General features: G+C 54.2%; 2 protein-coding genes across 4 annotated transcripts; one reads left to right on the top strand and one right to left on the bottom strand.

The window, feature by feature from the left end:
• The first annotated feature begins 9769 nt into the window (after window positions 1–9769).
• Window positions 9770–20257, top strand: ORAI2 (ORAI calcium release-activated calcium modulator 2). Of its 3 annotated transcripts, none has more exons than XM_010984044.3 (3): window positions 9770–9913; window positions 13158–13395; window positions 16953–20257. In XM_010984044.3, exons 2-3 carry the CDS (start codon window positions 13171–13173, stop codon window positions 17490–17492), a joined length of 765 nt encoding a protein of 254 aa, XP_010982346.1. In that variant the 5' UTR covers window positions 9770–9913; window positions 13158–13170; the 3' UTR covers window positions 17493–20257. The 3 variants fall into 3 exon arrangements, with proteins under 3 accessions (XP_010982346.1, XP_031288537.1, XP_064334704.1); XM_031432677.2 differs by lacking the exon at window positions 9770–9913 and adding an exon at window positions 9938–10070; XM_064478634.1 differs by lacking the exon at window positions 9770–9913 and adding an exon at window positions 10111–12983.
• Window positions 20258–22076: 1819 nt separating this feature from the next.
• On the bottom strand, window positions 22077–27755 carry ALKBH4 (alkB homolog 4, lysine demethylase). Its single transcript, XM_031432676.2, has 3 exons — window positions 27599–27755; window positions 25083–25280; window positions 22077–22972 (listed from the first exon to the last, which is right to left on the bottom strand). Exons 1-3 carry the CDS (start codon window positions 27719–27721, stop codon window positions 22385–22387), a joined length of 909 nt encoding a protein of 302 aa, XP_031288536.1. The 5' UTR covers window positions 27722–27755; the 3' UTR covers window positions 22077–22384.
• Between the last annotated feature and the right edge of the window lie 13 nt (window positions 27756–27768).

The following is a 27768-nucleotide window of genomic DNA, read 5'->3' as shown; positions in this document are numbered from 1 at the left end:
TTGTAAACTGACTATACTTAAATTAAAACAAAAAAAACGGCCAGAGGGGAGGGTATAGCTCAAATGGTAGAGTGCATGCATAGCATGCATGAGGTCCTGGGTTCAATCGCCAGTACCTCCTCTAAATAAATAAATAAGCCTAATTACCCCCCCAAAAATTTTTTTTTTAAATAGTCTATTAAAAAAAATACTGTACTTCAATTTCAAAAAAAAAAATTTTTTTTTTAATGGCCAAATGGCCCACTGTCATAGTCACCCGGGACTCGACGTGAGAGATGTTGACAGGCTTGGGATTTAAAGGAGCCTCTGGGCCTCCTCATCCTCGCCCGCTGACTTTCTCAGTTAGCTCGGGCATCTAATGTGCCACCTGTTGTTTACCTTCTTCCAGAATCTTAGGATGGGACATTTTTCCATTGTCCCTCCTGTTTGCAAATGCACATTGGCAGGGTGCCACTATCGGGTGCCCTGTTTGAGTGGAAGCTTGGGGCTTCGTACCTGTTGCCGAGTCCCTCGTGGCGGGTCCTCCATCTGGTCCTGCCCTTCCCTGTGTTACAGCAGCCGCCGGCAGAGTGGTCGGCTGTGTCATTCTCTATTGCTCCCTTTTCTCCTGAACTGGTCCTCGCCGTTTGAAAATGTAGACACTTTCAACAAGTTGAAACATGGGCATCCCTAAAGCCCCTTCCACCTTTTGCAGCTTCTTTGGCATATCGGGGATGCTCTGAGCAATGAAGTTCATGTTAACCATCTTTAAATTCTCTGGCACCTCAGAGTCTCTGTATGTTGCCTCCAGGCTTTAAATGACCCTTTATAGAAATTCTGAAGGACCCTTACTTGGTTTCTGTTTTATCTCCTGTACCTTATTGAAGCATTTTTGTTTTGTCACCCCTCTTCCCAAGCCTGCAAAAATGCAGTCCCCATAATGCTCAAGTTTTAGCCCACCTCCAGCATTCCTGTCCCAATCAGGACCCACCGTTGGTACAACCATGCTTGCAGCAGCCCGTACTGGGTGGCCAGGGGTTTCTGTGTGAAGCCCATCTGCCTCCTCCGGAGGTTTATCCAGCACCACTCAACATTCTTCTGACGTGAGGACGCTATTTAATCAATTTTGAACATCTGCCCAGGTTAGCTGTGGGTTGTCCAAAAAAAAAAAAAAAATTTCCATTTTCTTTGGGTCATCTCTGTAAGTTGGCATATTGTTCCAATTAAATAAATCCCAAGTTGAAAAGGAGAGTGGACCTAGATCCATCCCACTGGCTGCCCAGTCTCAGCGCTCACTCCCCATAGGGCACTTGCCTGAATGGTTATTGCCCAGCCTGAGTTTGGGTGGCTCCCTGGCCAAATTGAGTGTCCTGGTGGGTACCAGAAGAGGAGGCATCCCTACTTCTCCATCTTCAGAGACTGGAGGGCCTCCAAGCCTGAGGCTGCGGCTCAGGAGCCAGCAGTGAAGCAACAGCAGCGCCATCACGTGGGGGTGGAGGAGGGGTGGTTGGAGGGTTCAGCTGAAGCACCAGCAAGTTGCCCTCCTTTTCATAAGAATCAAGCAAGACGGGTTTCTTTGCCTTCCCTTCCCACTGGGCCATAACCTTACATCTTCTTTGCACAGGTTTATCCTGATACAGTAACAAAGGGCTGTACGTAAGGCATTTCATCCCATTTTTCTTCCCACTTAACAAAGTCTGGTTGCAAAATTGTAACTGAAAGATCCATTTTCAGGCTCTTTTGCTCCAGACTCTAAAGGATATCGTGGCAAAAACACACAAAGACCAAAAACACACAGGATCTAACACCAGAGCCCTGGGCCTCCAAACCAGGAATGGGATATGTCAGCAACTGAAACCTTTTATATTTTCTACCAAAATCCTGCCTGCCAGATAGGCCCCGACCCACGATCTGGACAGGAATGCCAAACAATCTAGGCACAGGTGTGTTACTCACCCAAAAGACGTCCTCCAAACCCAGAGCCCCCAAACCGTTTCTTTGCTATGAAACAAAACTAAGCACAGAAGGTCCCCGCGTCTCACCGAAGAAACCCAGGTGGGGCACAGCCCCGGCGGCATAAACCAACGAGGCAGCGGCTCCAATTCACAAGACTCACGATACCAGCAAGGGGCTGACAACCCACAGGCAAAAGGTCCATCCTACCCTCTGGCTGGCCCACCAAATTTCTCACCGAACCTAGTTCCCTTGCCCAACACGCAGCAGGCCAAAATGCTGAGATGCCGAGGTTTGCCTCAGAGAGTTTGCTCCCAAGGCAGCCAAGCGAGAAGACAAAAACAGATCTCGGATCTGCCTCCCTGAAGGCAAAAAGCTCACGATATTTATGGGCTAAAGAATAAAGCAGCAGGGTGGTGTGAAGCATGGGGAAAGCGGGGAAGATTGAGAAAAGGTGGGGGTCATGGTCATTGTGCACAGGTGTAACTCAGCTACAGGCTTCTGCACGTTCAAAACCGGAGGCGCTCAGCATGATCTGAGGGTGGTCCTTTGACGTGAAAAGGTCACCAAGTAGACACATGCAGGCCCATGTGGAGGGTCAGTGGTGCTATCCAGCCTTAACCAGCTCAGCTCAAACCAGACCAGCTGACCCTAAGTTCCTGGAGGACAACTCGGGCAAACATCTTATTGTTAGGCTCCGTGCGCTTGGGGAACGTGCAAGTCTTTAAATGAACGACTTGATTCGTGAAGGCAGGTGAAGCAGATCTGACTAAGTCACCCACCAAGGAGGTGGTGGAGCTGGCACGTGAACCTGGGCAGCGTGACTCCAGCACCCATCCTCCTGGCCCCGGCCCACTGTGCTGTGCTGCTTTGGGGAGGGGCTGCACGGAGCCCAAACCTGACAGGCAGAGTGCCAAGGCTGAAGGCTGCTCCTTTAATGAGCCCCCCCCCCCCCCGAGTGGAAGTGGTGCATGTGTGTGTACGCATAACAATATAATAGTGTGTTATAATATGTAGTTTTAAATACAGACGCTCCTTGTGGTCCACAGGCTCTATTTTTGTGAATTGGCCCATTCACTCAGTTTTATCAGTAACCCCCCCAAAATCAGTACTCATGGTGCTTTTGCAGCCCTCTACAGACGTGCAGAGCGGTGAAAATTTGAGTTGCCTGATGCACGCGTTCCCAACTGAGGCACTCTGCCTTCCTGCTTCAGCTCAAATTTATCTATTTAATGGCAGAGTTTTGCATTTTTGTGCTTTTTCTTGATGATTTTGCCATCTAAAATGGCCCCAGAGCACCATGCTTAGGTGCCACCCGGTGTTCCTAAGCTCAGGGAAGCTGGGGTGTGTCTTAGAGCAGCTTCTCTCAGGCTGTGAGTCCAGGGTTAATAAATCACTGTTACATATGAATGAGTCTCAGTAATCTCAGTATAACATATTAATGAGATTGTCTTTAAACAGAAATACATACAACAATGGTGTGTGTTGATGGGTTGATGCAACCAGAGGCTCACAGAACCCTAACCTCATATTCCCCCGAGCAGGAATGGTTCAGAATTCGCTAATTCAGTGTTTTTGGCGACTTTATAGAACACAACTACCTCGAATAATGAGACTTAAGTGTGTGTGTTTGGAGAGTGAGTGAATGTGCGTGAGCAGCCCTACAATTAGAGATAGATGCCTCCTAAAGCAAGGACTTGTGCGTTAGTGCTGTACCCCCCCCCCCCCGGTGCTAACGGTCCTGTATCTCACTGGAGAACCCGGCCGCTGGACTGAGCAGTCCCCGGTGAATGTAGGAGCACAGAGGCCACCCGGAAACCCAGCGCTCCCCACCTCTCCTTAGACCTCATCCTCTCCTAGTATATTCACTCTCCCGCTTTCTAAAAGGGACTTTTCCGTGTCCTCCCTCCCAGACCTCCCCCCCACCCCCACTGGGGAACTGTGGAGAAAGCAGAAGCCTCAGGCCAACCCCTCAAGCCCCCATCACTTCATCCCCCGCCCACAGCGTCGGAGCCAGTGCACCCTGCCCTCCGCTCCTACAGTGCAGAACACGCCCCATCCCGGTCTCCTGGCCCCTTCCCAGCAGCCAGCAGCCCGGCTCTCCCATGGTGAAGCAGCAGAACAGAAGCCCTTGTTCCGTGTGCTCCTTCAACTGCCCCTCCCCCGCCGCCCCCCATATGCATCTCCTCCCCTTCTCAGCCAGACTCCAAGTTTTCTGTTTGCTGCCACCTCTTGGCTCTCATCCCTCTCAAAGATTTCATCCCCGTCAAGCCCCTGAAATCCTCCTAGTCTTGCCAAATCCAGCCCGTTGGTGGCCTTCTCTTCAGCTTTTCACTCTTCTGCTAGCATTCCTGATGGCACCGCCTTCTGGCTGGCTTTCTGCCTTTCCCTTGCTTGCTTCCCGTCTGCATAAACTCTAAATATTGGGGTGACCCAGAGCGTGGTCTTCTCCTGGCAATCCTCAGGTCCCAGGAGATTAATCTGTGGCTCTGAACACCAGCCTCACTGGTATCTTCTGAGTCTGTGACTTCAACTTCCCTTTGGAGCCCCAGACTCAACATCCACCCAGATGTCTCCCCTTGGCTGTCCAATGGGCACCTCGAGCTTAATATAAGAAAAACTTGATTTTCGTCCCCTAAGTGCGTGCCTCCTCTATCTTCCCAGCTTGGTAAATTGCACCACATCCACACAGTTGCTTGAGGTTCTAAGCAGAGTCAGGCTCATCCTTGGTTCCTGTTTTTCTCAGCCCCTCCCACATCCATCCATCTCACTAGACCTGTTCTCTGTCATGGTCTCTGCTTCGTTCACCCTGGTCCATGCCACTAGCAACTCTAGCTTGGATGGATGCTGTGGCCTCTTTCTACTCATGCTCCCTGAAACCGAGTCCCCCTGAAACCAAGTTTGTCTGCTGAGTTTATGATTAACCTCTCTGTCCAAAACTTCCTACCCTTTCTTGTCCAGCCTCAAGACTGAGGAGAAGCAAAGAAAGTGAGGGATTGAAAGCGAGCAGGACCCTATGGGGCCCTTTTGGGTACAAAAGCCTTTCCATGTCCCTTGTTTCTTGTTTGTAGAAAAAGGCATTAATATCCTAGACCTTCCCTGAGTTCCACAGAGCAGATTCAAGCATTTACTAATTAGGGAAGGGAGAGAAGGCAAAGACGAAGGAAACAGCCGGCCCAAAGGATCCTAAGGAAAACAGGAGGGCTAACGGGGAATTAAAATCCTTAACCAGTCACATCGGCTCTGAGTAAATAATAAAATGCTTCAACCATTACTTTCACTCTCTCCCAGAAAGAAGTTAAGGTATCCCAAGACCATGATTTACTAGTTTGCTTTGCAGGAACATAGATCAAACACAATCACCAAGACACATCGAGTCACAAGACAGTGTGGGTACCGAGAAGTCTGCAGCTGAGGCCTTATGGGGAAGCTGAAATCGCAAAGACTTCCTTCTCTTTACTTTTTTTTTTTTTTCCTGCCTTTAAAAGCCTTGTGCCCTGCCAGCCAGCAAGATGGATGTGAGACAGATCTACGTCTCTCATCTTCCAGGTTGGCACCTCCTGGACGAATAAACCTTTCTCTGCTCCAAACTCTGATGTTTCAGTTTAGCCTCATTGTGTATCAGGCACAAGGACTTGAGTGCGACAACACCCCGACCCCCAAATCTGTTCTCCACACAGCAGCCAGGATGATCTTTTAAAAGCAGAAACCAGATCTTGCCACCTTTCTGCGTTAAGTCCCACATGGCTTCCCTTACACTTAAAATAACAGCAGAAGGCCAATCCGGCCTCTGTCTCCGTCTCTCTGTGCCCACCCTCTCTCACTCTTGCTCCCGATGGCCCCACCCCTAGGGGCAGTTCCTGCCTCAGGAACTGCGCCCTGGCTCCGCCTCTCCCTTCCGCCTCAGCTTTCCACCCCCACCCCCCACCTCCATCCTCTTTCATTTCTTCCACAGCTCCATCCCTTGCTCACCTACCTGCGCCCTGCCACACCGGCAGCCCCCATGCCCCTGGAGCTCCATGACAGTGAGGACATGCTTCTCCTGTTCCCTGCTGAACCCTCGTGCCAGCACAGTGCTTGGGATGTAATAGGTGCCCAATAAATGTCACTTAGGTGGCTGAGCAAATCTCAGTGACTGAAAGCAAGCAGGTAAGTTGTTCACACCAGAAAAACTGCTCCTACAGCAGGAAGAACCCAAGGGTAGTCTCTGCAGTTTGCCGTCTCGCTGCGCACAGTACCACAGCAGGGGAGGACCCCGTACGAAAAAGCCAGACCCCGGCCACGGCCCAGGACACTGATTCTTCAGGGATCAGGCCCTGAATACGCATTCTAAGCAGGTACCCCAGAAAACTACCCTGGATACCTGTTCCCCAAACCTTGTGAAACACTGGTTTGGAGCATATAAAGTAACGTCATTTTAAATCCTCTATTTTCACCATTTATCTTTTGGAGAAAAAATTATTAAATTGAGTTAGAAGTGTGATGTTCTATTGACTTTTGGAAACAGGAACATAACTAAATCTGCTTTGCAGGCTGCATGGAAGGAGAGCTGTGTGGAAACCGGTTCCTTTGCCATCATCATAGGAAACAGCCCTGTTTTCTCCTTCTCCCCTTTGGAAGTTAATTGATGTTGACTGACGTACTTGACTGATTCAAGCTACAATCACCGTATATTAACATAGTTCAGTAAGGTGAACACTCTGAGAAATCAGCCTGGGGCCAGTCCTGAGGCAGTTTTCGTTTTTTTTTTTATTCCCAAGAATGTAACAAATCTTTACTGAGCAGGACTAAGTGCTAAATCCAAAGGGTTCCTAAGTGTGCTTTGTTAGACAACACAGTCCTCGCCTTCAAGGAGCTCCAGATGCTATCAGGGACACAGGTAAGAAAAAGGTCAGAGCGGTGTAGCACCAGGTGCGGCATAGGCAGGGGGCCCAGGCCTCTGGGATGAGGGGAGGGCAGCTCAGTAACCCAGACCAGAGATGACATGGCCTGAATTCAAACAAGAGACCAGTGAGGAAGGTGGGGGGAGATTTCTTTAGGTGGTAGGACCCACAGGACTTGAAGGGGAGATGGGGAGTCAGGAATGACACCAGATCTGGAGATTCACCAGCTGGGTGGGTGGTGGGACCCTCCCTGGGACAGGTGATCCTCATGGAGTGAGCCCTGCTAGGCTGGGAAGAGATCGGGTCTGTAGGTGATGATTTGGGAGTCTTTAGGGAAAGAGGGAGTGGGTGAGGCCAGTCAGGAAGAAGTGCAGAGAGAGGGACCAGACAGGACCCTGAGAAACACCCACACGTAGGGGGACAGACAGCAGAGGAAGCTGCCCAGGGCGAAAAGTCTGATGGGATCCCAGGAGAAGTGGTTTTCCAGATGGAAGGGGTGCCCAGTAACAGACAGGGCACAGGCTGAGACATCTGGCTTTGGCAGCACAAGGTCAGTAGACTGCAGATGGCTCAGAGGAAGTGGAGGAAGTGATGACAGCTCTCCTGAGAAGTGTGGCGTGAAGTGGGGAGCGGTGGGGCAGGAGAGGTTGGAAGTGGAAGGAGGCTGAAGCAGAAAGGAGGCTGAGAGGGAGAAAAGTGGGTCTCTGCGGGGTCGAGGAAGAGGTGGGGGTTGGTAACTGAGTGAGGAAGAAAGGGTCAGAAATGGGATATTTGAATTTAAGATTCCACAGAGGGTGATCCTGAGGGCTAAGCCAGAGGGGTGACCGGCCAAGGGGACAGGACTGATGCGTCGTATCCTCTGGATAAGACCTGGGGTAGAGAGGAAAGTGACGACCACGGTCTTCCCTGAATGAAGGTGCACACAGTGACAAGGAGACTGGGAGGTGGGTGACCCCTGAGATATGCCTCACGGAACTGGTCTTTTTCAAATGTGGGGTAGTCAGGGCCCTGGGATAGGAAAATGACTCGCCCAGACAAGCAGGCAAGGAAATGACAGCATAAACTCGAGCCCAGACATCTCAGCTGAGCGGCTGGAACTTGTGGACCTTTACCTGAACCTTCTCCTCGGTCTAACTCCCACTCAACGACCTGGGCACCTGAGGGGGCCACCCCACCGCAACTCAATGTTGTGATCATTAAACCTCTCACCTTCCAACATGGTGGCATCACCCTCTGTAATCTTACAGGGTGGGGAAAGTAATTTTCTGGGTTTGGTTAAGAAACTAGCTTTGCAAAGCACTGGTAATTATGACTTAACGTTTCGTTTCTCTTCTGCCCAGACATGCTGGATAAATGTGTTGGGGGTGGAGGCATGGCCAACTGGTGTAGGAAGCTTTCTAAAGGATGGGCAGTCAGGGTTCAAGGGTGAGAACTCAAGCAAATGACTGTTGCTGAAAGAACGTTAATCGATGATGCAACGACTGCAGTTTACAAAGTATTTTCTTTCTGTTTCCTAGTCCATTTTAAGAACAGCTGGAGGTGTGGAAGCCACACTGAGATTGTTTTTTTTTTTTGAGGACTTTGCTCCCTGAAATTCAACGATCCCTTTCCTGTAGCCATGGTGGGGGAAGGGGAGGTAATCAGACCCCAGGAGTTTCTTCTGCCCTTTGTTAGGGCAGTTACCAGGGGGAAACTGGCTTAGTCTGCTCTTAAGTGTCCTACTGGATTAAAAAGTAACATTCCAGCTCTCAGCACTGGCCCCGAAAATGTGTCTTGAAGTATAAATGGGTTTGGCCTGACATCTGCTAACATTTACTCTTCCAATGTCAGAAAACTTGGATTGTCTGACACAAGTGGAATTTTTCTTTTTTTCTTTCGTTGGGATAAATGTGTCACGGTCCAATGCTGTTGTAACAGATGGAAAAATCCTATGTAGGGCACGCAGGAAGGACTCTGAGGGGCCGTCTGGCATAGGCAGGTTGATAATGAACCCATCTCGCTTCTTACTGAATTAATTCATGTGCACTTCCTGAAAAGAACGTCCCTGTCTGAATGTCTGGGTTGTAAGATCGGAGAGTTCACCGTTGCCGGTGAGAGGTTCCCTGCGAATGGAAGGAGCCGGAGGTACGGCAGAAACACTCTCCCCCACCGCTCTCGGTACGCCAAACTTGCCGCAGCCGGGTTAGGACCCTGCAGGTCTCACTGGGTCTGTGGGTGGGGGTGCAGTCTGGGAGACCAGCTCCAGTGAACGCTCTGACTAGTGCCACTGTGCACCTGGCAAACTCGGGCGTCGCCGCCCGAACCCTTCCCAAAGAGAGCCTCCCCTACACCCCTTTCTTCCCACATCACCCACTGCCCGCCCTGCAGCCTGATAACAGGATCCCACCCCTCCACAGAGTCAGTGACCAGTCCTGGGCATCCTCCTGAGTTCACCCTGGGAACCCCGTGCTCCCATTCTGCACTCAGATCCACACACCTCTGGCAGAGTAGGGCTCACCCTGCCCTGAACGTGCTGGCCAGACCCAGGGTGCAGAGAAAGCACAGCCTCCCTGTTCTGTCGCGCCGGCGCCCGTGTGACGAGACAGCGAGGGATGCCCAGGCTTCCGCCTCGCCTCTCCTCGCCTCTGCGGCGCCGATCGCTGCTCATTACTACCCGCGGCGCACCGAGAAACAAAAGAGATGTGCATCCTTGGCGGGTATTCACATCCCAGCCCGCGGCCCGGGGTGGTCCTGGTAGGAGCTGCATCCACACCGCAGGGACCCCTGGGCTCCCCCTCCAGAGGGGCCTTGAGCCCCGCCCCTCCGAGCCACCTGGTCACGTGGCCCGTGGCCCCCACCCACCCCCGCAGACAGGTCACGTGACGGCAGCGCGCCGTTGCCCGGGCAGCGGCTGCGGTGGGCCGGCGGGGGCGGGTCAGCCGGCGGGGGCGGGGTTGGGGGGGACCCCGCGGGACGGGCCGAAGGAGGGAGGGGGCCGTGCTCGGCGCCCCAGCCGGGCCACGGGGCCACAGGGCCACACGGCCACACGGCCACACCAGCGCCGCCTGCCGCGAGCCCGAGCCGGAACTGGAGCCGGGCCGGGCGGGCAGCGCAGCTCGGTGAGTGCTCGCCGTGGGGGGTCTGGCGGGGGCAGTGGGATCCCCACCCCGGCGAGGGAGGACCGGAATTGCACCAGGGAGACTCGACGAGGGAGGGGATGGGCTTCCTCCTGGGCAGGCTTGGGACGCGACGGCTGCCGAGTTGGGAGGCAACCAGGTAACCCCGGCCCGGCGGGATCTCCGGGCGGGTGCGGCGCCGAGAGGACTCGGATATCGGGGGCAAGGGCCGAGTGTGGGTCCTGCGGCTGCTGGGGCTTCCCGAGGGGAAGGCACAGGGATGCAGGTGGACTCCTCCGGGAGATCCCGGGGAGGGGGTGCTGCTGGGCCCCTGCCCCGCACGGTGAGACAAAAAGAGAGTCAGAAACGGCCGTTTTTGCGTGGCACTCGCCATTGCTCGTGCCCCAGATGTTTAAAGGAAGTTAAGACAGGCAAACCCCAAAACCTACCCCCTGGAAATGCTTTCAACAACCCTGCCAAGGAGAGTAGCTAATCGTTAGAGAGCGTCAACGCTATTCTACAAGATCTCTTTTCTCTGACTGCCCCTTATATAAAAACAAAACCAAAACCCCCCACAAGCGCATCCTTTGGCGCCTCTGCCACCTGACAGAAATGTCGGGCTCCATCTTGTCCCGCCCCACCCCCTGCCTGAGCCCAGCCGTGGAGTGTGAGTACCAGACTCTGCCTCTCCCTGCGGCAGGGGGAGGAGGCCTGGACCAAGGTAGGACGCGGGTGCTGGAAGGGTGAGGATGGATTTGAATCCTGTCTGGGCTGCTCCCTCTGCAGGAAGCGGCTTTTCCGTCTTCAGGACGCATAGGCTGACCTCAAGACCCAGGCTGCAAGCAGACAGCCCTTCCTTCCCAATGCCTGCCACTCTGAGGACATCTGCAGAGCTGAGGCTGCCCCAGCCGCTGCTCAGAGGCCACCATGACCCAGACGCCACCATCAGCCCTCACTGCCCATCACACTCTCCATCTGTACTCTCCAACTTGAGCTCAGCATGCTCACTGATTGTCCCCGTGCTTCCCTTCAGAGGCCGCCAGGCCCTCCTGACCTTCCCAGTCAGCCAACCATTTCAGTGGGCACACAGACCAGACTGACCCCAGATTGCTCCCTGACTTACAAGCCCCGGGCACCACCAGATCCAAGTCCAGCACAATCACACTGCCTGGGCTCCACATACTCCCTGCATCTTACTTTCCACCCCCCATTTCCCTGAACCCCTGCTGCAGCTGCTTTCCTGCCGTGTCCCCCTGCCTCTCAGAACCCTCCCATGTGGGCAGCATCTTGTCTTTGAGGGAGGGTTCCTCTTTGCCAGTGCCACCTTCACTACCCATGTCCTTGTCCCTATCCTGGCTCCCTCAGAGTAGAGGCAGCCAGCCCCTCCCTTACTCCTTCAACCCTCACACTCCCTCCACTAAAGCAGCATTTAGTGTATTGGATGAGAACCACCCCCTCATCTCACTCCCCCACTGGACAGTGAGTTTCTTAAAGGAACTCACAGGATTCTCACCTCTCCTCTTTGATACTTAGGTACCAAATGCAGTCTTACCTTAAGGCCCAGTAAGCAGCTATTGGATGCAGGATGGAGAGACAGATCCTCTGAGGGGGCAAAGGTTGTGCCTTTCACCCCTCCACACGCTGTACCGTGTCTTCATCATACCTGTGGGCTCACTTCTGTTATGTTTGGGAAGGAAGAGAAAAAATGCATTTCCAAATGATGCCATTCTAAATTACTTGGTGCTAACCAGTAGATTGGTTAGTGAACATTTCTCTGAATTCTCCCCAAGGGAAGGGACGTTCCTATGATTGAAGTGCTAGAAAGCAGTACTGCTGGCTGCAGTCGAGGGTGAGGGAGGGGTAACCAAGGTTCCCAAGTCAGCCCTCTTGTAATTGGCATCCCTGGGCAGAAATGGAACAGGACAGAACTGTACCCCAGGGCCCTGCTGGCCAGTAAAAGCTGTGCCTCCAAAGCCTGGTAGAAAACCAAGAAGAAGTCACCCCAAAAGAGGGAGCCCTTCCCCGCCTCCAGGACCTCCCTAGAGAATCCTTTGAGGAATTGGCATGGATGGATCAGGTGTGGGGCATTTCATAAGCCGCTGACCCTGGGAAACACCCCTACCCCGCCTACCCACCCCCAGCCATGCTCCCTGGGACCTTGGAACACTGATCTGTTTGTAATAGCCTTAAGTAGGCTTTTCACCGGGCCTATGCGGGCCTGAATGTACAAGTTAATATCTGATGCCAAGTGAGATGTGAGGTGCTTGTGCCCTTGAAGCCTGCCCTACAGATTAATTAGAGCTGATCCTGCGTGCTGCCGCACCGGCCAGCTCCTTGGGCCACATGAGACCTCCAATCCCCTATTTGGATTAGTGGAGATCTGGGCTTAAATTCACAAATCTCAACAGATCAGCCTTTCTGATCTTCATTCTGTGTTATTGGCAAACTAGATATCTACCTGGGACAACTCGAGGGGTCTCCAGCCTTCATTTCTCTGAAAACACATGCTCATGTCAGTTGGTCAATTTAGCTTTTCACTTTGCTAAAGGTTTCCATTGCAGCCTGGATATGGCCTGACTTTAGTTATATAAACCAGGTATTTTTCAGGCTGAACCGTACTAATTAAAATCTAAGTGGGATTTGAGAGACTAGCAGCTGCTTGGAAATGATTTCATGTTGATGCCAGCTACCTGGACGCTGGAAAGCAGTTTTGAGTTTTGCGGTTGGTTATTTGGTTTAAGAACCCTGTAGGGTGGGGATGTCTCCATGTGAAGGTGAGCAGGTTGAAAAGGTCAGGTGTCATACTCAGGATAACACAGCGGGGTCAAATCTAGAAGCTTTCAGTCCTAGAATTTTCTTAAACGCTACAGCTTCCTATTCCGTGAAGGTAAGTGCACATCAGAGGATTCCTTAGGTGCTTTTGGCTAACGTTGGAATTCCATTCACCCCCAGAGCCACACTCAGTTGGAGTCTGTCTGTGCCTGGGATGGAAGGCTGGATTCCAGCTTTGTGGAGGAACATTGGATGCTGCAGTGGTTCCTGGAGGTGCACTCCTGACCCTCCTCTCCTGCAGGTGGTCCCCACATTCCAGAGGCCAGGGCCCCACACTCACCCATCCCTGGATTCCATGACCCCTGCATAGGGTGTATACAGTGGACCCTGGGGGAGGTTAAAGAGACTTGAATTCTGGCTTTTCTGGGCCCTGGGAACCCTTTGGGATGCCTGAGTGTGTCTCTCCTGCCCCCAGCCTGGCTCCCACCATGAGTGCCGAGCTCAACGTGCCTGTGGACCCCTCCACTCCTGCCTGCTCTGAGCCCGGCCACAAGGGCATGGATTACCGGGACTGGGTCCGCCGCAGCTACCTGGAACTGGTCACCTCCAACCACCACTCCGTGCAGGCCCTTTCCTGGAGGAAGCTCTACCTGAGCAGGGCCAAGCTGAAGGCCTCCAGCCGGACCTCCGCCCTCCTCTCGGGCTTTGCCATGGTGAGTGCAAACACGTGGTGGGAAGCACGGCTGTAAAACGGGCTCTTGCTAATTGAAATCCTGTGATACGTCCGGGAGCAAATCACTCCCTCCAGGCCCTGCTAGCAGCCAGATGGACCATTTGGAAGTCGCTGCCAGTGTCGCAGCTCCTCCAAGGGGACTACTTTGTCCACTGGAGGGGTTACCTGGGGCATTCAGGGGGGTCTCCAAGCCCCACAGCCCTCAGAAAGCCCACTCCCACATTCACATAAAGTATTTACTAGGCGAGGAAGTTAGTGGAGTAATTAAAATAACTTCAGCGTACAGGGTTTCCTCAGGGTAAGTACCCACATCTGCCCATCTCAGGTACCACCCAAAAGTTTGGAAACTTGAGCAGGAACTGTGGGATTAATTGGGTTTGCTCAGTGTAGCTCAGCCAGGGCCACAGATGCTCCCTGAATGTCGTCTCTGGGGTGACAAAGCAGAGCCTCTGGCCTGACTCCAGCTGCCTGGATGTACTTTCCTTCTGAGTCATCCCCCAGGACTAGAGTCTGTCTCTAGGGGAAAAAAACCACATGCCCTGAAGGGCCACCTCTCCTGCTGACTCCAAAGCCAGCAGACCCACATCCCTTCAGGGTGGGGATATCGGTAGTCAGAGTGAGAACACGTGGCACTGTGGCCACCCCCTCTTTCTCTGTTGTATGTTCAGAGGTCCTTTTGGGCTGGAAGTCATTTTTTTTTAATGTGAAAACAATTGCTGTTTCTCCATAGCCCAGAGCCTCAGTTGTCAAATTGATATGCAGAAAATAAAAAGCTGTCTGAGAGAGCCACTGTGGCCACTCCCATGACAAGGGCCTGCTCGGTCAATGACACTGGTCACCCTCTGAAAAATGAATCAGGGCGTTACTTCGTACAGGGCGGGGCAGAGGTCACCAAATTTAGAAGACAGTCAATTTGGGTTTAGGTCTATAAAGCAAAGGCTTATTTAGGTCTGCATTTTGTTTTTTAAAACATAATTACAAAAGTGTTCAATCACATGGCATAACTTTGGCTTGATTTTCCTCCTGTGGTTTCTATCACATTAAAAAGAGAATATATTCTCAAGCTTAATTTTAAGTAATATGTGTGAAAGGTTTAGACGTCACTTTTGAAATTAGATCTTATCTTCGCCTCCATAGAAGAATTACAGTATTGCAGTACATTTTTTGGCCTGTATTTATTATTATTTTTTTAACTTTGGAAAACTAACTCTGAGAAGTATTGCATGACTTAGTGCTGGAGAATGGCTTCCTTTCTGTGTGGGGCCCAGGTCTCGAAGATCACTTCCTGTCTGCTGCTGTCTTTTGAGACCCTGGTCTTCCAAACATTTGGATTTCCAAATTTAGGGAGGATCCACTGTTTTTCCCAACAAAATGCTCACCCAGTTTGAAGGCTACAAAACCCCTCATTAAAATTTGAAAAGAAGCCCTTGTGACTAAAGTCAGAAAACAAAGAGTAAATTCTGGAGTAGTTTGAGACTTAATGGCTGCCTTCAGGGGCATAAAGTGTTCTTAGAAGAGAAGAGTGACCATGGAGAGGCAGGGATGGGAGTGGTAATTCATTTCTTCAGTGTTTATGGGGAATCTCTTTACCAGCAAGAGCTTCCTTAAGCTGTTGGGTGTACATTTCAGAAGCCAAACACTGCCCTTGTGCCCTCTTCTAGAAGGTCCCTCTCAGGGAGCTGCCACAGCCTAACGGACATCCGAGATCCAGCCTGAAAACCAGGAGGCAGTGGAAACAACAAGGGGCCGGCCTGGGGTGGGGAAAGCAGCCACACCCACTTGAGTAGATGAACAGACCCACCAGTAAATCAGATAATTATTCAGACTGCAGAGCGCCCTGGGAGAAAGAAGTGACGAATGTGGATCGTCAGTTAGTACGTCCACTATGGAAACCACAACGGAATAAGGGCAGGGACGTGGAAAAATGAAAACGGGCCGTTCTCCAGGGGGAGCCCCCTCTTTATAATATATATTCCCTAATTAGAATTGCAAAGCTGTTCCTTTGTCCAACAAAAGATGCTTATGCCTGACCTTAAGCTTATTTATTTTTCTTTTTTTAAAGCTTATTTCTTCATATTTATCCTTCCCCTAGCACAGTGATCCGAGACCCCCTCATAAAATCTTTGCATAAACACACAGAAAAATGGCCTTTTGGCCTTTTCTCCTCTTGAAGCGGAACAAAAACTGCTTTCCTTGTAGGCCTTAATCGTCTTTGTTTCCTATCTCTGTGCCCCTGAGGTTTTCGACATCCTTTTTTGTTGTGTCACATCCTTTGTGGTCCCAGGAGCCTACCCAGCCCACAGGGTCACTGAGAAAGGACCACCCCTCAACTCAGTACTGTGGCTGCTCTCTTTGGAGCAGTGATCACTGCTGAGTTTCTGCTCAGCCGTGGTCCACTAGGAATGCCATAGCTTCTTTTTACCTACCAAACATTCCATCTCCACTGAAGATGGGGTGAAGGGATGAGGTTTTCACTCTAAGAAGCAGTCGTTGCTAGAAGTTATGAACTCTTCTTTCTTGTTCAGATCTAGGAGACAAACAGAGTGAGTGGAAAAGCTTTCCTCTGGTTTCTTTCTGCCTCCCCGCTGCCCCTTCCTGATGGGTCTGGTTTCTGACCTTTGGGTGCCTGGGAGAAGGTCCTTGGTGAGCCTGGACTACACCCGCCACTCAGGCTGGTCCACAGAGCTGGGGTGGGGTGTGGGCCGCAGGGGAGCCATCCCGAGTGGACTGGCTGTGACCCAGGGAAGCATGGTGGGGGCATGGTTCCCAGTCTGGACTTGGAAAGCCCCTTAGGGCTTGTGGTGAGCAGGTCCTGGCCTAAATGTCTATAGACACTCACTGCCTCAGAGGTAAGCTGGGGCTTCTGGTCCTTCTGTAGGCCTTTTATTCCCTTTCATTTAAAAGTCATTTTTATTTTATCAAAGTTAATACTCGCACACAGTTTAAAAATTAAGTACTGCAGGGGCTTGTAATGAACCCCAGCACCCCGCATTCCCACCCCCAGGGGGCAGCCACCTGCAGCTCCTACGTCTCCACATTTCTAATAATATTCTGGAACTGCTGTTTCTTGACTTATCCATTGCCTGTTGGCCTCCTGTGACTGCCGCTGATGATTCAGCTCCCTTCTTCCAGCCCGGCCCCCTTCCTGGCTTCTCCCTCCAGCTTTTGGTCTCTGCTGAGAGGCACCCTGTGTGTGGCCTGGGTGAGGCCATGCGGGTGCGCAGCTCTGAGTCTGAGGACTATGAGGAGCCTGTGTTACTACATTTTTTTTAACCTCTTGAAAGGTCAGTTTTTATTTTTTGAAAAATCAGCAGTTGCTTTGCAGCTAAGCCCCACTGCAGCCTGACTCTGATATCAACACTGGAGCCGCATGTTCCCAGGAGAGTGTGGCCTCTGCCCAGGGCCAGAGCTCGGTACCCAGGCTGTGATCCCCACCCCACCCAGTGCTTCTTTAGTCTCTTCTGTACTTTTTAGATTTCTCCTTAGAATTTGAATGGTAAGGAGGATGCCCTAGCCCAGCATCCCTCTGCCTTGCAGGTAGCCATGGTGGAGGTACAGCTGGAGACGCAGTACCAGTACCCGCGGCCACTGCTTATCGCCTTCAGCGCCTGCACCACGGTACTGGTGGCCGTGCACCTGTTCGCCCTGCTCATCAGTACGTGCATCCTGCCCAACGTGGAGGCGGTGAGCAACATCCACAATCTCAACTCTATCAGCGAGTCACCGCACGAACGCATGCACCCCTACATTGAGCTGGCCTGGGGCTTCTCCACCGTGCTGGGCATCCTGCTTTTCCTGGCCGAGGTGGTGCTGCTCTGCTGGATCAAGTTTCTGCCAGTGGATGCACGCCACCAGCCCGGCCCCCCGCCCGGCCCCGGCGGCCACACGGGCTGGCAGGCTGCCTTGGTCTCCACCATCATCATGGTGCCTGTGGGTCTCATCTTCGTGGTCTTCACCATCCATTTCTACCGCTCGCTGGTGCGCCACAAAACTGAACGGCACAACCGCGAGATTGAGGAGCTGCACAAGCTCAAGGTGCAGCTGGATGGGCACGAGCGTGGCCTGCAGGTGGTGTGAGCGTGTGCTCCTGGGCAGGGCCAGTACGGCATCCAGAGGGACCAGAAAGTGCCCGCCTGATGGGGAATTTCAGAAATGCAGAGAAACGCAGATTGCTGACAAGGCTGCCTAGACACTGCCAGACAGTTCCAGACCAAAGTTAACTTCTGTCTTAATGCTGTCAAACCCGGATCATTTTCCTGCGGAAGGTGGAAATCCTTAGCTAAATGAGCAACCCTGTTGCTAAGAGCTCAGGGCAAAGAAAGGCCAAGTCTCTGGCCCTGGGGACTTCCTAAGATAGGAGACCAGGCTCCGAGTACCACCAGGTGGTCAGGGGTCACCTCTGGGACCTGGAGTGAGTGGCCACTGGGCCAGGGAGGCTGGCAGAGGCCTGGAGAGTCAGAGCACTGCTGTGAGTGCAGGGAAGGGATTGCCCCATGACACCTGAGCTGGGCTGTGGCAGCCAGGGGCATGTCTGACGGCACCACCCTGCTGTGATTATACGGTGCAGGATGACAGCTTGGCCTGGTGCTTCCCTCCTGGCCCCTGAGAACCTAGCTTGTTGGGGGAAGGCAGGAGCCTAGGGCACAGGTCAGGCCCACAGGTGCGGTGGGTGCTCAGCCGGCGGCAGACTTGGCAGGCCCTGGGGGAGACATCCAAGGGTGGAGGCCTGCAGGGTCAGGGAGGCATGCATCCTGGCTGAGGCGCCTACTTGAGGTGGCTGTTAACTGAGGCAGTGCTCTGAAGCACACTGTGCTCAAATTCTCTCTCCCCAACCAGCCTAGAGCCCTGGCCACATTGACCTAGAAAGGCTACCAGGTCAAGGAAAGGGCCCACAGTCCAGTGGCCTCCACCTCTTGGTCACAGAATGCCCTGAGCCTAGTCAGCTGCCCCTCTGGGCCGCGGCCGCAGGCCAGGACACTCCCTCAGGTTGCAGAGCCTGCCCATCTCCCTGCTGCTGTGGTCCCAGGCAGCAGGGAGGGGGCAGCCTGGGGGACCTCCTGTCCAGACAAGGCCATGGCCTGGCCTGGCCTGGTCCGTGGGTGGTGGTGTCAGGGGCCAGCCCTGGCCAAATGCAAGTCACACCCACAGTGACGCAGAACAATGGCAGGGGAGTTGAGGCCCCGCGCAGTGCTCCCTTCCTGGGCCCCAGGCCGTGTGCACAGGCCCGTGACACTGTTAGGCAGCCACAAGCAGCCTGGGTTTTGGTGTTTTCAAGAAAGGCATCTGGTAGACCCGAGCCCATGTTCTTGGGCGGAACACGTACACACTACAGCTCAGCTTGTGTGAACTTGCCGCGCCCTGAGCTACTTTTAGGAACCACATTTTACCACGTTGGCCAGCAGCCACCAGAGGAGAGTGCCTTTCCTTTTGTTTCCAGTCATTGGACTTAATGCTGTGATGGCATTTCTATCCACAGCCTAATGTCTCTGTAGGGTCTACATTGTCTGTGCCAAGAAATCCTGGCTGGCCTGGCTGGGGTTTCTGGGACCATGACATACTATTGGGAACATTAACTTTGACATGTAACTCTGAAATGCTGAGAATCACCGGTGTAAGTCATGGCATTTACAAGGAGCCCAGACATCGTGTCCTGCAGGGCTGGAGAAGAGCCTGGGCATCTCCCAAAGGGCATGTCCCTCGCATCCTCTGCAGACGTCTGTCGTGACTTGCTTGCTCCCCAGCGCACGTCTCTCCTCTCCCGAAGCCTTGTTGAAAAGGCTCGTCTGGTTTAGTATGTGTTTGCTTTGCACAAGAATGTCAGCATCACTGCAAGACAGGCAGTTTGTGTCCTGGCAGAGACAAGACAGGCTGGCTCCTCCCCACAGCTGGGAGGGGCAGCAGGCCGTTCCTCTGGCCTGAACCTTTTGAGAGGGGCCTTGTTAGGCCCACTTCTGCCCACTTTCCCAGGCCGTCTGGTGCCGCTGCCCCATGTTCCAGACCCAAGGAGTGATGAGCTAGAGGCCAGCTTGGTCCAGGGTCAGACACTAGGTGCCCGCTACCAGTGCCGCATGGGTAGGAAAGATGCCACGTATCACATTTCAGACACTGATTAGGAGAATAACATTCTTATTCTTTTCATCCAGCGTACTTTCTCAGCCCCAGCCTTGCTAGTTCCTAGAGGCATGGGGCAAAGAGAATTTCTGCGGGAACAGAGGGGACTGTGGGCCTGGGGATTGGCGACCGGGGGGTACAACCTCAGGGCGGCCCCAGAGCTTCCTCTGGGGCTGGAGAACAAGCTGCTACTCGGAGCTGCGGCAACACCTCAGCAGGGAAGTCTGGGGAGGAGGAGGGCAAATCACAGGCTAGAGACTTGGTTTCTGGAGGTTTAACCTGACTGCGAAGGGGGTTCCAAGTACAGTGGCCTCTCCACGGTGAGAGGCGCCATGGGCCACGTCAGAGCCAGCGCAGGCTTGCCCAACTCTCCTCTGAGCCTTCCTGGTGCTCCTAACACAAATGCCCGCACATACGCTGAGGCCCTTTCCAAAGTGGAACACGGTCTCCATTTAGTACCTGACCAGAAGTTTCAAAACTCAAGGGTTTCTATTTTAGACAAACTGCCAGGGCAGAATGTATTTCAGTGTCTTCTAGGAAGGTCTGTTGAGGATAACACCGTGTGAGCCTGAGTGGATCAGGGCTCATCTGCAGCTGTTCCCTGTCTTGTGCTGATCAATTCATCATGCACGGCGTCGAGGAGACCATGTGTGGTATGCACACCCCGTCCCGTGTATGGATTTTTAAAACAGTCGCCCTGGATTAAACTGAATAAAACAAGTCCAACTATGCATCACTCACTCTGCTATCAATGGAACGCTGTGGAGGGAGGTGACGCTCAGAAGCCCCTCTCCCTAATCACTGGTCACCAGTGACCTAACAGGCTTCCGAGGTGAGGGGGGCAGACTTCTCTGGAATGGACAGGCAGGGCTTTCGGACCCAGACACACCCAGAGGCTCCTGCCAAGTGGGCCCCCGAGAGATCCGAGCGCCTCTGCCCGCCTCCCCTGCCTAGCAGGGTGCTCCCTTTCCGGAAACAGCAAGGGGCAGCTGGTGTGTGGCCGAGTGCCAGCAGAGCCCTCTGGACAGGGGCAGCTTGAAGGCCTGCACATCCTCCTGGAGGGGCCGCCAGAGCTCTGGTCCCATGGGCTTTCTCTGCCCCAAGGGCCTGGGCTCTGGGGGGAGGCGGCCAGGTGTCCTGGTGGGTGGCAGAAACACACAGATCCTGCCCATGGCCTAGTGGCACTCAAGACAAGGTCCCAAGTATCCTGTTTTGTAACAGTTGCCCACGGAGGTAGAGGCCCCTTTGTAGGAAATCTCTCCTTTACTAGACCATTTCCCCAGTGAGCCCAGCCAGCCTGCTGAGAGGAGACTGTCCTGACCCAGACACCTCTGGGAAGGTGAGGGGTGGGTGAGGCCCAGCAGGGCGAGATGGGACAGGACTAAGGCCAGAGACTCCTCACTCGGCCCCCTGAGAACCTGCTGGACCCTCTTTCCAGCCCCTGCTGCCCCTCCCAGGTTGCTGGGGACACAGTACAGGCAGGTTCTGCACAAGTCTTGCAGGAGCAACCCAGAGGACGTTCCCTGGATGGAGCTCAAACGGAACCCTCTGTGGGCAGAACATCTTGCAGGCTCCACTGGGGGCCAGCCTGCCCTAAGGCCCAGCCCATCAGGGTAGAGGCCCCCCACCAGCTCTTGGGAGGCAGGCCACCAGGCCTGTGCACCTCCTTGGCAACTGAGGTGCAGCAAGACAGGCTGGCAGTCTGGCCGGGTTTGCACTGGACCGCCAGTCTGAGCGCCGTGTGAGGGCTGGCATGGAGGTCGCACACCTGGGAAGAAGCTGCCCCCCTCCACTCTCCTGCTCCGAGCGAGCTGGCCCGGGGAGCAGCGGTCAAACTATCTGGGAGCCCACTGCCCCCACGGCCAGCAGATGGGCTCACTCAGCCCCGAGACGCGCACGCAGCCTCTGCGGGGCCTCCGCGGGGCTCTCCAGACCAGGCCGGCAGCTTGGCAGCCACAGTGCCACTTGGCACGGTGGCCAGCAGCTCTCCACACCTGACACGGCTGAGAACATGCCAGAGGGACATGAAACCCAGGGCTGTGAACCTCTCCAGGCTGTGGTGCGGCCTGGCCCCCCGTGTCCGGCCCCCACCGTGTGGCTGATGAGCCGAGTGTACTGTCATATAAGCAGCAGGAGAGAGGGCGGGCCACGGGCCCAGAGCGCACCGCCACCCTCAGCCTCCCCAGGCTGCTCCTCCCCTGCTCACGGGGCAGCCGCCCACGCAGGTCAGCACCACACAGCACTGACACCAGAAAGGGAGCCACCTTGCACTGTCCCAGGAGCTGAGGAGACCCCCCACCCCAGTTTTTAACAGCATGGGGAGGGGTGGGTACCAGACTCAGATTTCCCTGTCCTCATCACATCCCGCACCCCATGGGGTCAAGCACACCTGGGCAGAGCCTGACACAGAAGCTGTCACCAGCTCTGCCGCCTGACACAACAATAACCTCAAATCCAACTCTGGTCTCCAGCCCGGCACACACCCTAAAGAAGGGCCTGCAGGCTGGGATGTCGGACAGCCCCATTCAGAGACGGATAAAGAAAATGGTCTGAAGTGGTACCAATGTTTTTTAAGGTCAAGTTATGCCACTGCCCCCAAAATGTGAGAAATCAAACAACTCAAATAAGTGGCTGGATGCAGGCCAAAGAGAACCAACCGGAGGCCCAATCCATCAAGCCAGCTGGCAGGCAGGGCTCCCACTGCTTGGGGCGAGAGTGTCAGGCCATCTCCTCTTAAAACCTAATCAGGGAAACAAGGCCCTTGCGCCTGGCGCCCCTTCAATCCTGGCGAATGGTCCACTCTGGAGCCAGCAGCCCCCGCCAGCCCCAGCACCAGCTCCTGTCCCCAGGGAGGCAGCTCACAGGGGTTTCCCCTCAAAGGAGAGTGAGATTTGCAGGAGTTCCCGCCCTAGTTCTTGCTGCCTCCCACCAGGACCGAACTCAGCTGACAGCTCCCTGAAGGTGGCGCTCACGCGGCGGGCCTCGATGTGTCTGCGGTGGATGGCGTGCTTCCACTGGTGCCGCGCGGCTCCCGTGAGCACCAGCAGAGAGCGGCGGGGCAGGGGGACGGCCACCTCCACCTCCTGGCACAGGACGGACCTGCTGGGGGCCATCACGCCTTCCACCAGGGCCTCCGGGAAGCCGGACGGGGCCAGGCAGAGCAGCAGGCTGCCGGGTGCCTCCCGGGACATGGACAGCACAGTGGAGGACAGCAGGTTGAGGCTCACCAGCCGTTCCCCCCACAGCCAGGCGTCATCCAGGTGGGGGTCGATGGCCGAGCCCCGCTCTGGGCAGTAGTCCAGGTTACACTGCTCCACGGGCCAGAAGTCCTCCAGGACAGGGTAGAGGCCCATTCTCCGCACCACCTCCCGGCTGAAGCTGGGGAGGCCTTGGAAGCCAGCGGTCTTTAGCTTCTGTTTCCGAAAGTTGACCTTGGGGCCGTAGTCCTGAAGGATGAGGACAAAAAGGGAGTGAGGGATTGAGTTTACAGAAATGGCATCACACACCAGGGCTGAAGAATCCAAACACAGTGACCAAGACGAGCAAAGATTTCTGACTTCATGGATCTGACATTCCAGCAGGAGGAGGCCGGCACCAAGAAGATAAATAGGAACAGCAAACATCAGATGGCAGTAAGTGCTGAGGGGAAAAATAAAGGAGGGAAAGGAGATATGAAGTGTCAGGGGGAGGTCTCAGCCCAGGTACTGCAGGAAGTGGAGCTAGAGACAAGAAACCCGTGTGCAGGCAGTGTCCCCGGGAGGAGTCGGGACCCGGGAAGAAAGAGCAGCGAGGCAGGGAAGGCCAGCCCCAGGCAGCACCACCCAACTGGCCACCACTGGGCATGACTGGGCTTTAGGACCACAAGGGAGAACAGTTTCCACAGGACCTAGCAGCGGATCCACTCCTAGCTTCACACCCAAGAGAACTGAAAACACAAGCCCATGCAGAAATCTGTACTCGAATGTTCACAGCACTGTTCACAACAGCCAAAAAGTGTCCACCAAGGATGAATGATGAACAGAGTCATCTATCCATACAATGGAATATTCAGCCACAAAAAGCAGTAAAGCCTTGACATAGGCTGCAAAGTGTCGAACCCTAAAAGCGTTACACTCAGTGGAAGACACCTACACAGAGGGTCGCATGTTCCATAATCCTGTTCATATGACTGTCCAGAAGAGGCAAATCCCCAGAGACAGAAAGAAGACTAGTGGTGGCTGGGTGATGACGGAATGGGGAATGACTGCTAATAGGTACCAGTTTCCTTTGGGGTGAAGAGAATGTTCCAGAACTAGACAGTGGGTGGTGGTTGCACAACACTGTGGCTTTACTGAAAACCAAGCCACTGAATTATACACTTGAAATGGGTGAATTTTATGGTATGTGGCTTCTATCTAAAAAAGGAAACAAAACCAAAAAACATTTGGGAGGAGGGAGCCTTGTAGAATTCACCTCAGATCTGTGGCCCGAAGGGTAAAAGAGGGGCGCATCTATTTGCCGACCACGGCCCCCTGGGGTCCCCCTCCAGCAGAGGCTGGAGGCTGGCTCCACCTGGTGGCAGTCTTTCTCCATCTCTGCATGGCTCAGCGCCAGGGCCCGCGGGCTCCTGCAGGCCACACGGACCCCTCAGCAGTGTTGGGATGAGAGGCCTGAAGGGTCTGTAACAGAGCAGTGACGAGATGTCAGTGGGGTCACTTGCTCCCTACTGAAGCCGCCTGAGGAGGGGCGAGGTCTGCGCAGGACACACCTGCAGCAGGTGCTGGCGGTGGCCTGGGGTGTATGTTCTCAGATTCAGAAAGAAAGAGCTGACAGGAATCACCAGTGAGAGACAGAGAAATCAGGAAAGATCCACGGTCTCTGGCCTGAGCAGCTGGAAGATGGAACTTGCCGACAAGGAGACACGGCATGGGGGCGCTGCTGTGGGAGAAGGGCCACAGCTCAGCTTAGGGTCCGACAAATAGGAGACGTGGGGGTGCTGGAGACAGGAACACAAAGTCCTGAACACGCCGATGTGTGAAGCCGGGCCTCACGAAAACCAGCAAGGGAGTGTCTGGAGAAGGACGGGGGAGGCCCAAGGACTGAGCCCGAGAACAGGCCTCTGGGTTTAGGGCGTGGGGGTCAGCAGTGGAAGCAGTTTTCGAGTGGGAGCAGGAGGAGAGGAATCAAAGAGAATAACTTTTGAGAAGTTCTGCTACAGAGACAAGAGAGATGGAACTTGCTGGGAGGCCAGTGGGAAAGGTCCAGTCGAGGCAAGCCTATCTTAAGGAGACACAAGGCCGCATAAGAGGGGTCGGCATGCAGCATGCAGCTGCGTGGGGCTGGGAGAGGAGCTGGGCACAGGCGAGACGGCGGCGTGGGCACAGCGCAGGCACCGCGGCAGAGGCACCGCTGCTTGGCCCCTAACGGCCCTGGGGGCTGGGGGTTGGCCGCAGAGGAGGGCACTAAGAGGAAGGGGGGGCAAAGGGGCCCCAGGGTCAGGAGCCTGAAAGGGCCCTGCGGCACGACTGTCCTCTCTGGCTGGCCCAGCCCTCCTCCCCAAGCTCTGGGCTGGCCTACCTGCTTCCTCCGCCCAGACTGTGAGAGCTTCCAGGGTTCACAGTCCATCAGCTGCACCATCTCGGCTTCTTCCTCCTGAGTCACGAAGTCCTCAATCAGTGTCACGCCTGGGAAGGGGAAGGCCCAGCCTTCAAAGTCAGATTCCTCAGCCCCCACGGCCCAGCCAGTGTCAGCATAGTAAATGAACCGGTGTGTTTTCTGCAAAAGAAAGGCAGGGGTCGTGTAAGCCCAAGGAACAGCCCCCGCCCAGCAGTTCACCCTCCCTGCACACTTTACAGGGCAGCTGGAGTCTAGAGGGAGGTGGGACCCCTGGCCTGGGCCACCTCCTGGGAAAGGCCCCCAGCTCCCCCACTTCCTACATCCCTCATCTGTAAAAGGGAAGTGTCCCATAACCATTCTTACATTCTCCATTTTACAGATGAGGCCACTGAGGCTCAGCAGTTAAGGAACTAGCCCAAGGCTGCATAGCTGGGGAGCAGCCTTCAAGGCCACAGGGCTCCTGTGTTGCTGTGAGGTACCTTCTGTCCTCTCCAGGCTGGTGAGGATGAAAGGAGAGGACTGTGAGAAAGTAACTGGCCCTGACCAGGAGTTCGAGAAATAAGGCCCCAGGAGTGTTCAGGGGGTGAGGAGCGCATGCTGGGAGCTCTTTCCGGCTACAGTGGGGGTGTCTCTGGGCCCCAATCTACATTATGGAAGCCACAGGCACTGCCTGAGTTTCCCTTCAATAAAGAGCAGAACTTGCCAGTCCCCCCTGAGGAGTGCTGGGCTCGGGCTGACGACCTCCTGCGGCAGGGCCTTCAGGAGCTGCCTCCAGTTTCCAGCAGAGGCCACCTTCATCCTGAGCCTCCAGCCAGTGACCCAGCATGAGCCTGGCCATTTCTGCCCAACCTGGGACTGCCTACCAGGTAGCCTTTGCTCCAGAGCTTCTGGTTAGGTTGGCCATAACTTTGTCGGACCTACATTGCAGTCTGAGGGGGCCCCTGCCCCAGGAAGTCGGCTTCCTCCCCTTTATGTTCTACAGGCATTGCCAGCACCCCCGCCTATCTCTGAACCATCACATCCTCTGTCCCCTGGCGGGACACACAAAAAGTAAGGAGTCACCCTGCATATTTCACTCGTTCCTTAGCCGTCAGGTCAGGAAGATGCTACCCCCTTGGTGCCTTGAGCCTCCACACCCCTGCCCACAGGCACAGTTCAGACTTTTGGCAAGGCCTGAAAAACTTTTTTTTTTTTTAAGTTTTTAATTGTAGTAAAATATATACAACCACATATATTGTATACATAAAATTTACCTTCTTAGCCATTTTTTAAACATATAGTTCACTGTGTTAAGTATATCCACATTGTCGTGCAACCAGTCTCCAGAACTTTTTCATCTTGCAAAACTAAAACTCTACCTGTTAAACAACACCTCCCTGCCACTGGCACCCACCATTCTACTCTGTCTCTGTGATTTTGACCACTGGAGGAACCTCATACAAGTGGAATCACACAGTATTTGTCTTTTTTGTGACTGGCTTACTTCACCGAGCATAATGTCCTCAGGGTTCATCCTGTTGTAGCCTGTGTCAGAATTTTCTTCCTTCCTTTCTAAGACTGGATAATATTCCATTGTATGGATGGACCCTATTTTGTTCATCTTTTCATCTGTCCGTGGACACTTGGGTTGCTTCCACCTCTTAGCTGTTGTAACTCTGTTATGAACATGGGTGTACAGATGTCTCAAGATCCTGCTTTCAATTCTTTTGGGTACACACCGAGGAGTGGGATTGCTGGATCACAGAGTAGCTCTACTTTTAATTTTCTGAGGAACTGCCATTGTTTTCCACAGGACCTTCCCAGCTTTTATCATGGACACTGAGTTTCCACTGGCTTCCCAGCCTCCTTTCCTTCCTATCCCTCCTTCCCGCTCCCAGGATCTTCCTAAAATTCACATGTAACTTCCTTTAAAACCCTCAAGAGCTCACCAAGGCCCTCAGGACCAGTCCAGCCTACTTGACCACAGTAGTAGGTAGGCTGGACTCACCCCCCCGTCGTCTGAAGCATCACTCACCTTCCCCAGGCCTTGGCTCAAGCAATTCCCCAGCTGGAGCGCCCTTGCTCCACTCAAGAGGCTCTGAGTCCTTTTTCGTTAAGTCATTGGAATTAATTTCCTCTTTGCCCATTTTCGTCTAAGGCCTCGTGGGGCCCTTCGCCCTGGTTTTCGGCACCTTCTACTCTCCCCACGTCGTCTCCCCATGGCCCCTGAAGCTCTCAACCCCAGACATGGGGGCTACGTTTGTTGTCAGACAGGTTCCAGAGGTGAGCTGTGGTCGGACTGCACCCTCGTCTCAGCCCCTTCCCCACTGAAAGCCCACTCCTCAAAGCTCTCATCTCCTCTCCCCACAACGCCTCCAGGGCCAGGGCCACTGACACGGTTTGATCCGGAGCCCGTCTTTCAGGGCCATCCCCGGCCTCAGTTTCCCCGGATGAAGAATGGCGTTAGTTATAGGTGTGGCCTCTCTCCCAGCCCTCACCTGCGGGGGGTGCTGCCAGGGCGGGTCACCTCCGCGCTGGCGCTCGCAGACCAGACAGGTCCGGATGCCCTTGCAGCCGCATTCCCGAAGGACCTCAGGGGCCGCCACCGCCGCAGCCGCCATTACCGCGTCCTGGCACCCAGGGCGCAGGAGCGGGGCCGCGGGGGCCG

This window comes from Camelus dromedarius, chromosome 24 (assembly GCF_036321535.1).
Source record: "Camelus dromedarius isolate mCamDro1 chromosome 24, mCamDro1.pat, whole genome shotgun sequence".
NCBI lineage: Eukaryota > Metazoa > Chordata > Mammalia > Artiodactyla > Camelidae > Camelus > Camelus dromedarius.
This window is presented reverse-complemented; position numbering and strand designations above follow the sequence as displayed.

Bases quoted from the DNA above. Each gene is read 5' to 3' on its own strand.
- ALKBH4 (XM_031432676.2), bottom strand. From the start codon at position 27,721: ATGGCGGCTGCGGCGGTGGCGGCCCCTGAGGTCCTTCGGGAATGCGGC. The intron at 25,281-27,598 runs GTGAGGGCTGGG...TTTCTTTTGCAG, and splicing joins CCTGGCAGCACCCCCCGCAG to AAAACACACCGGTTCATTTA. The intron at 22,973-25,082 runs GTAGGCCAGCCC...CTCATCCTTCAG, and splicing joins AGTCTGGGCGGAGGAAGCAG to GACTACGGCCCCAAGGTCAA.
- ORAI2 (XM_031432677.2), top strand. From the start codon at position 10,012: ATGGGCTTCCTCCTGGGCAGGCTTGGGACGCGACGGCTGCCGAGTTGG. The intron at 10,071-13,157 runs GTAACCCCGGCC...TCCTGCCCCCAG, and splicing joins CCGAGTTGGGAGGCAACCAG to CCTGGCTCCCACCATGAGTG. The intron at 13,396-16,952 runs GTGAGTGCAAAC...TCTGCCTTGCAG, and splicing joins TCCTCTCGGGCTTTGCCATG to GTAGCCATGGTGGAGGTACA.